We start from the raw sequence: 15,411 nt of genomic DNA, 5'->3' as shown, positions 1-15,411 counted from the left end.
CTTTAAGACTAAGCAGTTGGTGTAGATGTTAGCTGAAGAGAGGAATGTCAAGTGCTCTGATTATCTCTCTCCAAGCTGTCAGACCCCTCTATGTATTGCCAAAGTCTATGCCCAGACATGTGCAATAAACTCAAGGCTGAGTTCACATATGTGCAAAATGTTTCCCTGCATCCAATGCGTATGACATGCGAGTGTGAACGGCTCTCAATGTCTTTAGTGGCAGAAATAAAATATACAGAAAATAAGAAGGAAAAAAGCTGCAGAGATCAAAAGACATCCCCCAAAAACAATTGAGCAGAACTTTTCCCATATGACTTTTTATGGTCAGTTGGGCTAAAGTTTCAGAAGTGTAGAGGAATCCTCAGAAATCCCATTTGATGTAACGCCCACATCACATTAGTGATCCTAATACTGGCATGAAATTGCAAGGATCGCAGAAAAGACTACACTTGCCTAGCTGCTTCAGGCGAAACGATACTGTAGGATACTGTTCTTTCTGCTCTCTTGACACTGTCGCTAAATTGAAACATTTAAATAAAAGGACCCCCTCCAAGAAATATAGTGGATGCTTACCCCTTCCTCATTATGTGTCACCGAACTCCGTTATCCCCGATGTCTCCCCAGAAACCAGCACTTTCAAAAGGGTTGATTTTCTGTTTCCCGCTGCATTCAGTGGTTCCCTCTGCTGTTCTCCACCTCACTGCTGTGGCCTGTAATGATGTTGGAGGTTGGCAGCAGAAGCCACTGGGGATCAGGAACATTGGTCCTGTCTCTGGCAAGTTGCTACAAGTGTCAGGATGGCTAGCGTGACATGGGTATCACGTCTCACATAAAGTACACAGAAGTAAATTTTAAATGGCAGGATCCTTGATGGCAGCTGAAAATTTATACACGCAAACCTGCTTCAATTTCCGGGATATTTTAAAGTGGCCTAATGTGTTTATAAGTAATCTTCTCCTTTTAGCCTGCCAGCAGTGGCGTCGCTAGGGGGTGGCTTTTGGGGCTATAGCCCCGAATCTGGGACCAGCCCCGAGTCTCTGCAGGGGTCCCCAAGGGGAGGGGGGGCTCTCTGGGGACCCTGATTTAAGGGGGAGGCTCTCTGGGGACCCTAATGTAAGGGGGGCTCTCTGGAAACCCTGATGCAAGTGGGGGGCTCTCTGGGGACCCTGATGCAAGGGAGAGGCTCTCTGGGGACTCTGATGTAAGGAGGAGGCTCTCTGGAGACCCTGATGTAACTGGGGGGCTCTCTGGGGATATATATACACACACACACACACACACACACGTATATTACTGTATATACATGTGTATGACTTTCTTTACTATGCTGCTATGGGCTCTAGCCACAGATCTTTTGTAGACCTAGCAATGCCCCTGCCTGCCAGTCTTTTTTATGTCTCCTAAGAAAGAGCTTCTGACTTTGGATCTCTCTCTCCATCAGCTCCAAGAAGCTCTGAGGTGTCAGCACTGCAGGAAACAGTTTAAATCAAAAGCTGGACTGAATTACCACACCATGGCCGAACACGTCAATAAGGTAATAGAATACACACACACATTAAAATTATAGCAATGTGAATATAATCTCTTGGTGGCTTAACAAAATCCTGTACTGTGCCGATTCAGGGCAATTTAACATGTTTGCCTTATTCCATCCATCTCCAGCACCAGATATATAAATTTTTCTTTGTTCCACTGGCACATTGTTCAGCGCATTCAGTTCCGTTTCCTGTTCGTACTTCTAGGTATGGAGGGGCATGCAACTAAAGCCAGCCATAGATGGTTTGAATCTTAGCTGGTTCAGCAGGGACTGGATGAGAATTGAACCATGTATGGGCAGGCTGATTGTACCCAAGTTGATTGATCAATCAACTTGGGTACAACCAGCCTGTCCAATTTTTCATTTGATTAGTGCAAGTGCCTGTAGCTATTAGCAATAATCACTGTGTGTTCTCCCTTTACCCCTGCCCCCCCGGCTGAGAGAACACGATAGCTTCGCGGGAGGGATTTCCCCATCAACACTGACTTTGTTGATGGGGGAAATCAAGGGATTTTCTTTCCTGCAACCCATGGTTGCAGGAAAGAAAATCGCACCATCTACGGCTAGGATTTTGTTAAGGCGGCACTGGTTCAACCAGTGCTATCACATAGATAGTCTATAGCTCCAGTGCTGCACAATGCTTTCCTTCCACTCCTTGCAGCAGAATGGAGTGGCAGGGGGAACAACAGGAAGATAAGTATTTGCGTCTGGAGTGAGCTGCATTACAGTGAACCTGTTGCTTAGCCCTATATTGGCAAAGCATAGATTCTAATGCTCTTAAAGCAGTTGTATACCCGCAAAAAAAAATAACTGTAAGGCAAAGGCATAATAAAGGCAAAGGCTGACACCGCGCCGGTCCTGAGGAGCTAGGGGCAAGGAGTTTTTAGGTGAGACCACGGCTTCGGCCTAGTCCGCAAGGCCGGACGTCGCGGACTCGCCTAAAAGCTCATGCCCGCAGCGCCTCAGGACCAGCGCGGTTTCCAAAGAAGAAAAAAAAACTTGATTCGAATCGTGAATCGATTTTTTTTTTTTAAGAGAATCGAAGATTTTTTTTTTTTAAGAAACTCTCCCAGCCCTAGTTATAATTACAGTGCTCAAAAAAATGATTGCTGAATGAGAACCATACATTATTCTTTTGCTGTATAGGGCTCTGCCTGGATTGAAGCAGAGTGATCCTTTTTGAATGTACTCTATTATGGTGATCATATAGCTTTATTAGTAAGCAGAGCCATGTATGTTCTTTTCAAGCAAATTTCACCCAGGTGATCTGCATGGCATGGCCAATTTTGAATCAGGAATTTTTCAGCAACATCAATTTTGCTGCAAAATCATTCCACTCATCTCTAGGAATGATCTGACTGTCCTGCAATAAGCCAGATTGGTAAACCCATCGTGATGGGCATGGGATGATTGTACTTCCCTCAGACGTTGATCTTTCTCCACTTCCATTTAGTCTTCCAGCCCTGACCAGGTCCCGGTGGATGACCCCAGGGAGCGGGAACGCCTGCGCAAAGTTCTCAAGCAGATGGGAAAACTGCGCTGCCCCAAGGAGGTAATTCCCTAGGACAAGAGTCCAGTAATCTGCAAAATCTGGAGAGCAAACTTGTCAGGCTGACTGTCATTTTCATAAAGAGCTGTAGGGTCATGTTAATCGGGTGTAAATTAATGATTATTAAATGTTACAGTAATAACTGTAAGCCTATTTTAAAGTTGAACCACAAAATATACACTCACCGGCCACTTTATTAGGTACACCTGTTCAATTGCTTGGTAACACAAATTGCTAATCAGCCAATCACATGGCAGCAACTTAATGCATTTGAAGGCAAAAGGGGGTCCAACCCGGTACTAGCAAGGTGTACCTAATAAAGTGGCTGGTGAGTGTATGTCATTTTATGCACTACATATGTGAACTGTGATGGGAGCTAAAGACTTCAAATTTTGTTCAGCCAGTCAGCATTGTGAGCCAGACATGCTTGCCAGGCAGCACAGTGACCTCACTTTTCTCCACTGCAGTTAAGCAAAATAGTTTGGTCACCAACCTGTCCCAAGCCTGTGAGTGGACAATGAAGGAGCATCAGCAGACCCATGAGATTATCGCTCTTGCTTTCCTCTCCTGTATATATTATTATGGTGTTAGCCTGCTAGCAATAGAGCTGTGATCAGCTCTTGTACTGAGCCCTCCTGTCCTGTTGTGTGGTCTATTACTTATAGCTAATATAAGGACAGATTCAGGTGCCTTTACTATATATTACAATATACATTGAATGATTTTAAATGAATATACAACCGGACCTAACTATGTTTGTAACAACTGCTAGGGGTACCAATGCCATTAAAAATACAGTGCTTTCCTTTAGAATTACCCAGTATGTTTTTTTTTTCCCAGAATTGCATGGCTTCATTCTCCAGTCTAATGGGTTACCAGTACCACACACAGCGTTGCGGGCGAGAGCAGTGCGACCGGGAGAAACTGCACTTCTCTTGTCTTCATTGCAGCAAGGCATACCGATCCAAAGCTGGGAGAGACTACCACATGCGGACCGAACACTGCACAGTAGGTTCAAATTTGGTATCTGTAGTACAGACTGTGAATACTGTTGGGGCTGTTCACTCAGAAAAAGAAAAATCAAGACATAATTGCATGCTATGGACAATACCTCCAGCAGCTTTCCTTGGTCTGAATTTATTCAATTTTATCGATTTACATCAACCTCACACAAATATGCGGCCCAACTAGACTGGGCTTTTTTCCGTGGGGGTGCATATTTGCGTATCTCTCTATGTGCTGGGAGTGCGCTGCATGGCCCCGGGGTCTCAACGATCAGGACCCAGGACACCCGATTCCAGGTCACCTGAACGCTGTGATGGCCTCTAAGTGGTGGATAAGTGGTTTAAAGTAGCACTGAGGTCAGTGTGAAACGCGTCACCTCCTGGGTTCGGGTACTCTGTCTTGTTGGCTGTCATTTGCTATTTTAGAACAAACATGTTGGAACGTTCCTTTGGTGTGCAGCTGTTTTTTTTCTTCCCATTGATCACCAGTGGCGAACCGTGGCTTGCACCCAGCACATCCGGACTGCAGTGATTACTCACCTGGAGTGGCGTTTTTCCTCCTTGAACTCTAATTAGCTACCACAGTGATTGGTTACTGTGAAGCTTGCCCCTATGTTTTCTCTTTCTGTAAATGGAGGAGAGGGATACATCTTATCTCGTATTCCTTGCAGAGAGAGAAAAAAAATAATAATAAAAAATACCTAGATCAAGGTTTGATCTAGGCCAGTGCCAGGATTAGAGTTTGGGTCAAAGGTCAGGGTCAGGATTTTTTTTAGACAGGATTTTTTTTATTTAGAATTAGTGTCAGTGTGTTTTATGTAGGATAAAAAAACAAAATGTACACTACAGTTTCTGGGCTGTACCACGGGTACAAACAACTAACATACACATTTTATTTTGGGATGTTCATTGGTGGAAGGTTATGGTAGTAGCAAGAAATATACAGCTAAATTAAAAAAATATATATTTTTTAATATTTTGGGCCAGTTTTCCTTTGATAATAAAAAAAAAAAAAAATCAGGAGATCACCATTTACCACCAAATGAAAGTCCAATCTGTCCTGAAAAAAACAAGGTATAATCCACCTGGATGCACAAGGTAGTTGTGGTGATATACTTACACATTGCAAAATTGTGCTTAGGCATGAAGATTTGATTTACCCTTAGGCATGAAGGGGTTAAAAAAAGTGTAACTGCTGTTAGCCATGGTGCCCTTGAACAGTTTTAAATTCAAGAATCCCACTCAGTTTGCGTTTTTACTTGCCGGACGCCAGATTTCATACAGCTCCTCACACATGGGCTGGGCTTGCCGACTCCTGACACTCCAGCTGGGTAACTTCCTCTCTCTCTGTTCTTGACGTATCACCATCAGATTCATACTTCCAAGGCAGGTTTGAATTTGATTGGTGACTATAAGGAGTATATTAGCACTGACAGCTTGATACATCCAAATTTCTGTATGTGAGAAACCGCAAAGAACCTGCAATGGGTGTGCTTGTAAATTCCTCTCTTACGTTACTAATAGTTAAGCAAAAGAGGTTTCCAGATCACCAGATTACCCTGAGAAGGCAATGAGGTGGACTGGCGCACTACAGCTATGGGTAAAAGCAGGGCTTTTTTTCAGCTGGAACATGGTGGAACTCAGTTCCACCACCTCTGGCTCAGGCCCTCTGCTCCCCGCTCACCACTATCACTTGTAAACACAGAAGTCCAGCTTCTTTGTTTATAAGTGACAGCTTGACTCTCAACGGCTCCTGTAAATCTGATCTCCTGAATGGCTCCAACTGAGTACAGGATCGGGACAAGGGAGATGCAGGTGCCGGGGTGGAATGAGGATGCCGACACCCCCAATGGGTGATCTCCCTGCAAGTAAGAGAGGTGGAGCCACCTACAGTGTGTGGGGAGGTACTAGAGCCGGCTGCATGCTTTAACTTAATACAGCAACAAGAATAAAGTGGAATATGGTGGAGCTTTTAAGGAAGGGGGGGGATATGTGGACGGTAGAGGGTGTTGCATGCAGAGGTCAGAGCTGAAGAGGGGTAAAAGTGAGATGTGGATGGGGAATGCAGAGGATAGCAGCTGTGGAAGAAGGCCGAATCCTGCACTCTGTGTGTAGAGCACCCCTGAAGTCTGCACTCTGTATGCAGCGCAACCTCAACCCTGCACCCTGTGTTACCCCCTTAACTCTGCACATAATGCACTCTTGGTATTTAATGCTCCTTTAAGACCCTCTCACTGTTAATGAAATTTGACCACACCCACTATTTGATGCAGTTTGGAGGGTGTGTGTGTGGGGGGAGTGGCTTGTGGTTAAGTTCCTGCACCTTTTTTCCTAGAAAAAAAGCCCTGGGTAAAAGCTTACAAACTGTGCTCGTGTATGCATTTCAAGGCTGCCTTTTACATTTAGATTGGAGATTACCATTACTTTCTTGCTTCACCCTAGGACGTGATTAGTCCAGAAGAACCAGAGCTGCCATCAAAGCAGGAAGTGGAGATTGAGGACTTTGAACGGACCCCAAGTGGGCGAGTAAGGAGGCGGTCAGCTCAGGTCGCAGTCTTCCATCTACAAGAGATTGCAGAGGATGAGCTGACAAAGGAAGGAAGCCGTAGGAGGATGAAGGAGGACCTTGTACCGGACAGTAAGAGGGTAAGTTGGAGCTCGTCCCTTTGCCCAATGCGATCTGCACGCCAATGTATTTGTGATGTGGGCATGGTTAATGGCTCACTCCATGCAAAAAACATATGAAACGCTACCCTCGTAGAAGCCGCTGGATAGGATGGGTCCTCTGTTCTCTGCCTCAACCTTTTCAAGAACCTCAGCCCCTCTAACACACCAGGTTGGGTGTACAAGCATAAAATATCACAGACAATCACTGAAAGTAATAATTAGTACCCAATAGTAGTGCTATATCAAAGAAAACAGGCACCAAACCAGGTAGTAAAGGAAAACCTAATATATTGTCACCCAATATTGTTGGTAAATAGGCAAGCATAAAACGGATTAACAATGGTAATAACACAATTTAGTATACAGGTGATTAACCGTATGGGCTAGGCCTTGGATGACATTTGGTGTCCAGATTAGCATAAACAGTTGCAAGACCACCTCAAGTGCAGTAGTAAAGTTTCATCTACCGAGTGCTGGAACTATACTGCAAGAGTGCGTTTATGTCGGCGATGCTAGTCCTAGAGCGGCTGGGTTTGCACTGTCCAAAAGAAAAGGAGGATGGTAGAAGAAGGGGCAGAGGAACAAAGGGGGTTTGCAGAATAATATTATGGGAGGGGCAGTACTTTGAGATATTCTTCTGCTGGCTAACATTGGGGTTCTTTAAGAGCATTGGTGCACTTAATGACAGTCCCAGTTAAACTGCATGCATTATAGTTATGGTGTAGTCTTGGCACAGGTACAAGGTGGATGTGGATGTTCAGATGCAGTAAACGTTTTTAGTATAGTGTGGTATAGGGTTAATATAGGTGCAGTATGGGTTTGGATTAAGTACGGTATAGAGTGCAGTATGGGTGCAGAGTGGATTGGGTATAATTGTTGTCCTGCTCTCAGTGGCTCAGTCCCTACTAGCAGTATCAGCAATGGGTGAATAGCTCTCTCACTAGTCCCCGGGATGTTGCGGTGACCTCTCACTGTAGAAGGGGGGGGCCTTCAGCCTCGAATGCCTCCAGTGATCAGCAGTGGGAAGCAGAGGGTGAGTGCACGCTCCAGTCTCCCCGAGCCAGCGGTGCAGGTGCTGTGATGTGGGCGGGACTGTGTTGCCATCAGGTTTCCTCAGGCTTGGATCACCGGTAGCGTGGTCTCTCACTGCCAGGCAAATATCCAGACATAGGTGCTTTCACTCTAACTCCCTTGGCACCAAGAGGAAGAACTTTCCCGGGCAATTTAAAAAAAAATAATTTCTCCACTCCTACTGCACAGTGCGTACTATAGTGTGAGGAGTAAATTGGCCTCATTATATGGCTGCCGTCTCAAACTTCAACTCCTAGGATTCTTAGCGCTCTGCATAGATTTCTTTGGGCTTGCTTGGCTTCAGCTCTCCCCCCTGCTGGCCGGACTAGAATGGCGCAGCACAACATCAACATCTCAGTAGAGGGAGAGAAGAACAAAAAAGCCAGAGTCTTCTTCTCCATATTGCTGTAGCCTAGCACCTGGCTACACATATATTTTCAGTTATGGGATTGATACTAGAAGGCTGTGTCACCTATTGGATCCTTGTGCCTTTTGGGGACTTGTGAAAAGCTTTCAATACTGGAGCTCCCAACTCCACCCATGGTAAATGTTCTGTTGTGTAAGCTTAAAGCTTAAAGTGTTACTAAACCCAGAACCTTCATTCACTATATCTGGTCTCCTACAGTACACAGAACATGGAAATGCAATAATTTTTAGTAAATATAAACGGCTAAATACCTTTTCTCATTAGCAGTATATAGCAGTCTTGTGACTTCTATCAGTGTCTGGTTAAAGTTTGTAGGAGGAGTTTTCATTCTCCTATGACTGTCCACTGAGGCTGCACCTCTGTCTGGACAGTCTCTGCCCTCTGCTGATCACATGCACTCTCCCAAGAACAAAAAAACCTCTCTAGCAATACACACCAAACTGAGCATGTGCAGCTTGTCCCCTAATGCTCTTTACAATTAGGAGATATATTGGGGACAGTGGAAGAAGGGGAGGAACAGGGAAGACAGGATCAAACAGCCTTTTAACACAATACAGAGGATTAACCCCTTAGTTTCCACAGTGAGTATAACAAGCATGCTTTACTTCTTATACGGACTGATTTTACTGTTGTGGGTTTAGTAACACTCTAACTGTAGGCAAACAGTCAAGCACACAGATGAAATATAAATAGGGGAGCTGTTTTAACTCCATTCAATCCTGAAATGTACACAGCTCTGTCACACAGCTGAGCTGGTATCCTCTACTGCAGTACAGCTAGGTCTTGTCCTTTCCCCAGCCTGTGACCAGACAGTGAAGGAGAAGCAGCAGACTGACGAGGTTATCTCTCTGTCACTCTGCTGTCTGCTCCTATCAGCATATTCTGGGCATTTTATAGAGAGGATGTAGCCACACATATATTGCTAAAGTTGCTGATCTGATTTACATTTGTCCTGGGTGGACGGCTCTTTAACCTCCTACAAAATTCAGACATGAAAGCGTTATGTTATATCTATAGATGCCTGTAAAAGACCCCTTTCTGTATGGAAGAGGTATGACGGCTAACCTGTGTCTTCTATGACAGCTGAACTATCTCCGTCCTGGCCTGCCGACCTTTAACCCCAAACTTCTGGACACTTGGAAGACCAGTGTTAAAGAAAACGGCTTCATCTGCTGCCCTAATAGTGTGAGTCACTGTGTATAAGTATTCTTAATATCCTTAAAATATGGTGTACAGCAGGAGTATGCAATATTTAAAGAGTAACTCCAGCCAAAAGAATTGTTTTGTTTTGGATAGTGGGGGGGGATTAGAATGTCTCTTTGTTCTTTTTACTGTCTGGGTCCTCACGAGGGGAATTTCCTAATAAAGCTGCCCATATATGACTCTTAATTTAGAAAATCAGCCAAACTTCGAGTCGTAGGTGGCCCTATCAATACCACGCTTGAGAAGCCTCAAATTGTGAAAAAATCAAAGGAGTCAGGTGGAACATTGGCAACTGAACAGTGACTTCAGCCAGTCAGATGCGGTCGCTGTTTAGGTATAAAGACAACTACTGGTGCTGCAGCTGTGTAAATACAACAACACGCAGGAGAAATTTCTCCAGCCATGCTGCTTAGCATGGATGGAGGAATCTACTAGATTTCTCTCATTCAGCCCGTCGATTGATTGTGGGAAATATTTGCATGTATGGCTAGCTTAAAAATGTTGTCACCTTAGACATTTTTTTTCTTGCTGTGTGTCATTTTTTTTCTTGCTGTGTGAGCTTCTTCGAGATTTCCCCTCACTTCCTACGCTGGTGACACATTTGTCACTTGGGCAGGAAATCAAGGGGTGGTAAATACTGGCAGAAGTTCTAACCAGTGGCGTCACTAGGGTTGGTGTCACCCGGTACTAAGCAGGTGTAGCTCTCTCCCCCTTAACCTGCCCGGGATGGGGCCGGAATGGGATCGGGGGAAGTGGATGGAGCCGGAATGGGATCGGGGGGATGGATGGAGCTGGAATTGGATGGGGGGATGGATGAAGCCAGGATGGGATCAGGGGGGATGGATGGAGCTGGGATGGGATCAGGGGGATGGATGGAGCTGGAATGGGATCGGGGGGATGGATGGAGCCAGGATGGGATCCAGGGAATGGATGGAGCCGGGGTGGGATCAGGGGAATGGATGGAGCCGGGGTAGGATCAGGGGAATGGATGGAGCCGGGGTGGGATCGGGGGAATGGATGGAGCCGGGGTGGGATCGGGGGAATGGATGGAGCCGGGGTGGGATCGGGGGAATGGATGGAGCCGGGGTGGGATCGGGGGAATGGATGGAGCCGGGGTGGGATCAGGGGAATGGATGGAGCCGGGGTGGGATCGAGGGAATGGATTGACCGTGGTGGGATCAGGGGAATAGATGGAGCCGGCATGGGATCGGGGTGGTGGATGGAGCCAGGAAGGAGTGGTGAATGGAGCCAGGATGGGGTGGTGGATGGAGCCCGGATGGGATCGGGGTGGTGGATGGAGCCCGGATGGGATCGGGGTGGTGGATGGAACCCGGATGGGATCGGGGTGGTGGATGGATCCGGGATGGGATCGGCGTGGTGGATGGATCCGGGATGGGATCGGCGTGGTGAATGGAGCTGGGATGAGATTGGGTGTTGGATGGTGTGGGGATGGGATTGGGGGGGAGTTGGATGAAGCCGGGATGGGATTGGGGTGGTGGATGGAGCCGGGATGTTGGGTGTTGGATGGAGCGGGGATGGGATTAGGGGGGAGTTGGATGAAGCCGGATGGGATCGGGGGGAGTGGGTGGAGCCGGGTTGGGATGGGGGGGTGGAGGCAGCCGGGATGGGATCGGGGGGATAGATGGAGCTGGGAATTGGGATCTTTGATTTGGGGGAGTGGGGAGAGTTAGAGGATATGTGCTAGAGGGTGCTTTGGGAGGAGAGAGGAATTGTTGGGGTTAAATGTCAAATCTTTCTACTTCTAGCATTCTAGCACAAGTAATTTCTAACCCAAAACAAAGCACCCCCTAGTACATATCCTCAACCCCCCCTCCCCCATCCATAAAATGACTCTGTTACCTGCCAAGCCCCCCCCCCCCCCCCAATCACCATGTCCCCCTCCTCTGCAACACCCGTGTTATTGCATACCTCGGCCCTGAGCAGATGCTGTAGCGTGGCTCTTCCTCCCGGCCTGTGTACTTGAAACGTCAGAGCCGAGGAGGAGGTGGCCATAGTTCGGTCTGCAGTGAGTGCAGCCAGCAGGGAGAGAGATTAGTTGCGGCGTGTGGGACAGTCGGACCCCGTGCACCTCTGTCTCTGCCTCACTCCTTCCTCCCCCATTCTGCCCGCATATCACGTGCAGCTGAAGAGATCCTGGAAGGAAAGGAGGGAGCCACGGCGCCGCTGCCAGTCTGAGCCTGGTGTCACCCTCTGGCAGGTGTCACCCGGGTGCGAGCCACACCCCCCTAGCGACACCACTGGTTCTAACCCAGGGGTGGGCAACCTTTTGAGAGGTGGGGATCTACCTGAACAACATGAAAGAGATCAGAGATCACCGTGGTTTAGCTCCCTTTTTTTTCTTTTTTTTTCTTTTTTAGGAAATTAACTAGCAAGGCCTAACTAAATAGTAAGGAAAACTTAAAAAAATATAATAAAACAAATGTCACTGGAAAAATATAAAAGTGGACAGTGTAAGTCAATTGAGCAGTGGACAGTGTCAGTAGGGCAGTGGATGGTGTCAGGGATGCATCGATATCGGTATCTGTGCTGATACTGAGTATTTTCACGAGTACTTCTACTCGTGAAAATTCTCCTGATACCGACACCGATACTTTGCGGTGCGATGTGCGTCCATTCAAAATAAATGCAAATTGCACTACAAAGAATCGCATACAATTTGAACAGGAGTGCGGTATGATTCCTGTCCGAATCGCATGCAGTTTCCCCTCACTGCTCCTGTGTAAACCCAGGCTGAAATCACTATGACAAGCCTGGGTTCACACAGGAGCGGTGGGGAAACTGCTTGTGATTTGGACAGAAATCGCACTGCATTCCTGTTCGAATTGCATGCAATTCATTTATTTTGAATGGATGCAAATAGCACCGCAAAGTATCAGTACGCGGTTTCGGCGAGTACTTGACTGAAAGGATTGTTACTCGTACTTGCTGATTTAAAAAACTGTATCGGTGCAACCCTAGTGTCAGTAGTTTTTTTTTTTCTTTGTATTTTTTATTATTTTTTACAAATTAATTTTTCAATAATTTTTACAAATTTTTTTTTTAATAATTTTTTATTTATTTATTTATTTATTTTACCAGCTCTCTTGGGGGCTTTGGTAAAATATCAGGGGTCTGGGGCGTGGCCTGGACATGGCTGAGTGAAGCTGCTTTTTCTTGGAGCTCCCGGCCTGTCCCGAAAACCTCGGCTACACACGCTTTATTAGAGGCATGATACCATCCAAAAGGCACAGGACAAGAGCATCCACCCGAGGGACACCCGTTGGCAGGAGTCCTGGAGAGATCCGCCACTATTTCCAGCAGCTACAAGGTTCATCTCCAGGAGCCACAGTAGCGGCGCCGCGAGGCCTTCCGCGTGGTGAGAGACACAGAGCCTCCGTACAGAGCGGTACTCCCGTTTCACCCTGTCCCAGCGGGGTCACTAACAACCCCCCGGGAACCATCGGAAGTCCAAGGAGGATCACAATGGCATCCCCGCAACCACCTGTACCCCTTATGCTTGACCAGGACATTCGGGCCCTACTCCAGGCCCTCCCCACCAGATCAGACATCGAAGCGCTCATCCTCAGGTTGGAGGAAACGCATCGACGGGACATGCAAGAGATACGTGGGGAGGTAGCTACTCTAGCGGACCGCATAGACACAGGTGAAGCATCGGTCACCTCCCTGGAGGGAAGAGTAGCAGCACTTGAACAAGCTAGGGACCTGCACCGTGACTCCACCATTGCCCTACAATTGCATCTGGAAGATATCGAAGACCGGAGTCGCAGGAACAATCTGCGACTCCGAGGAATCCCGGAGGACATAGCAGTGGAGAACCTGGGGGAGACGGTGAGAACAATGTTTTGCACCGTGCTTGAAGACCCGGACCTTAACATTGAACTAGACAGAGTTCACAGAGCTCTAGGCCCCCGATCTGAAGATCCGAGCAGACCACGGGATGTAGTATGCAGACTACATCGATACACCCAGAAGGAAAGCATCCTGCGCCGAGCCTGGGAGTATGGTGATGTGGAGGTAGGAGGCAAGCAAGCAAAAATACTGCCAGACCTATCGAGAGCTACGCTGAGGCGCAGAGCCTTACTGCGCCCTCTTCTAGAACTTGCCAAACAAAAAGGCTTAACATACAGGTGGGGATACCCACTCTCTGTGGTGTTCCGTAAGGATACAAGCTCCTTCTCCTTACAAAGAACAGAAGACCTCCCGGCACTATTCAGGTTCATGGATACGGAACCAATACAGGTACCTGACTGGCTGCAGTTCCTACCACGACCACAAGGAAGATCGGGCCACCTGAGAATGCATGGACCCCTTCCTCCTCGTCACTTTAGGAACAGAAGAAGACGCAGGACGGCCTCAGAAGGGGAACCACGTGAGTAGGCCCTGGGCCATCCATCCCCATTCATCATCACATGCCCAAGATAGAACGAGAGGTTGCCAACCCCCACTCACAGGGAACTGTTACAAGGCCATCAGTGCATGCCAGCGGGGAAGATGTTTGGATAAACTCTGGCTCCACTCCCTCCCGCCCGGCCTCCCCCCCACCCCTCCTTCCCCTCCACTCCTCAGGACATCAGCTGAACACACTTTCAGGCAGCACTGAGTACTGGAGGCCCCTTTAGAGAGCTGGTGAAAACCCACAGACCAAATACCTAAACAATACCCGCCCCAATACCGGACAGAAGTCACTCCAGACTCCATAGAATCAGGGGCTCGGAACCTACCATTTCCCACCCATCAGTCAATACATAATTTAGATGCCCAGAGTCATCTCCTCCGGGTGGACTCGGAACCATACATGCAACACGGATGCAGGAAGCTGAATGGTTCAACAACAAGGGAGGAAGAGAATCGAAAGACACTCAATATCTCTGGCCCTGCACGTCAAGGAATACTTTCCATGGACTCAAGAATGCAATAGGAACCATGACACGTGTTACGAAAAGTCCACCATAGATGGTTAAAGTTATTTACCACACCGCAAATATGCCAGCGGGGAACTATACACGGGTATTCTGGGAGGGGGGTAGTGGAGGGGACTTCCCGTTTGCTGGTCTAAAGTGTTTATTGTCCAGGTCCATGATAGATCTTGACCACCTACACACAGTTTGAGGCGGGACTGAACATTATTGGTCCTGAGGATGTGCAGAGACCGGCAAAGTCAGGGGTTGGCTATGAACCTCATCTTACAGCTCACTTTCAGGCCACCTTAATGAGCTCGTCAGACGGGTATGTCGATGGATGGGGAGGGAAATGTGACCTACTTTATGGCAATTACTGTGTCCCTCTACTTTTGCAGATAGGCTCCTTGGGTTTTAGTTATGGGAGCTCTATTTCAATCTCTCTCATTACATGTTATGTTAATTTATGCCTTTTATTTTTTGTTGGTCTTGTCTTAGGCTGTTAATACATTTGTAACGCTACAACCCACTAGTCTGCTATATTGCTGCTTTAGACACACCGCATGCACAAACAGAAACCATAGATGGCCGGGGGTGGAGGGAGAGGCTCGGGAGCTCACTTCCTGGCCCTGTCTATCCACATTCCCACATAGGACAGCGCTCCATTCCCAGTGTAGCGACTGGGGAGCGTAATAGCCCATTTGACTAACTTAGTACTCACATCTAGCTGCACTATCTAGTGGCAGCTTCTATTATTTCTTTCTCTCTCTGTTCTGTTCTTGCTCTCTTTCCCTCTACTGATCTTGTCTGACACCCCCTCCCTCCTCCGCCCTCCCACTTCCCCCCTACCTTTCCTCCTCCCTTCCCTGGCTCCCTTCCCTTTCCCCCCTCCTTTACCCATTTACCGATTATTAATACACCCATCATCCCAGACCATGGCATCCTTAAACATAATTTCTCTTAACGTGAAAGGCCTAAACACACCAGAGAAAAGACGAATGCTGACTAATGACATGAGACGCATGGGAGCAGAT

At 47.4% G+C, this 15,411-nt stretch overlaps 1 protein-coding gene across 4 annotated transcripts in view; it reads left to right on the top strand.

Annotated features, from left to right (window-relative positions):
* Positions 1–15,411, top strand: part of ZNF512B (zinc finger protein 512B) — a 72,406-nt gene that overhangs the window by 39,394 nt on the left and 17,601 nt on the right. For 3 of the 4 annotated variants that reach the window (XM_073607410.1, XM_073607411.1, XM_073607409.1), the window contains 5 exons: positions 1,442–1,534; positions 2,991–3,089; positions 3,927–4,094; positions 6,533–6,736; positions 9,339–9,440. In XM_073607410.1, coding sequence (XP_073463511.1) covers positions 1,442–1,534; positions 2,991–3,089; positions 3,927–4,094; positions 6,533–6,736; positions 9,339–9,440 — 666 coding nt within the window. The remainder of the gene's footprint in view (positions 1–1,441; positions 1,535–2,990; positions 3,090–3,926; positions 4,095–6,532; positions 6,737–9,338; positions 9,441–15,411) is intronic. The other variant, XM_073607412.1, reaches the window with a different exon arrangement.

This window comes from Aquarana catesbeiana, linkage group LG12 (assembly GCF_042186555.1).
Source record: "Aquarana catesbeiana isolate 2022-GZ linkage group LG12, ASM4218655v1, whole genome shotgun sequence".
In the NCBI taxonomy this organism is placed as follows: domain Eukaryota; kingdom Metazoa; phylum Chordata; class Amphibia; order Anura; family Ranidae; genus Aquarana; species Aquarana catesbeiana.
Note: the sequence above shows the minus strand (reverse complement) of the source record. Positions and strands in the feature narration are given on the sequence as shown.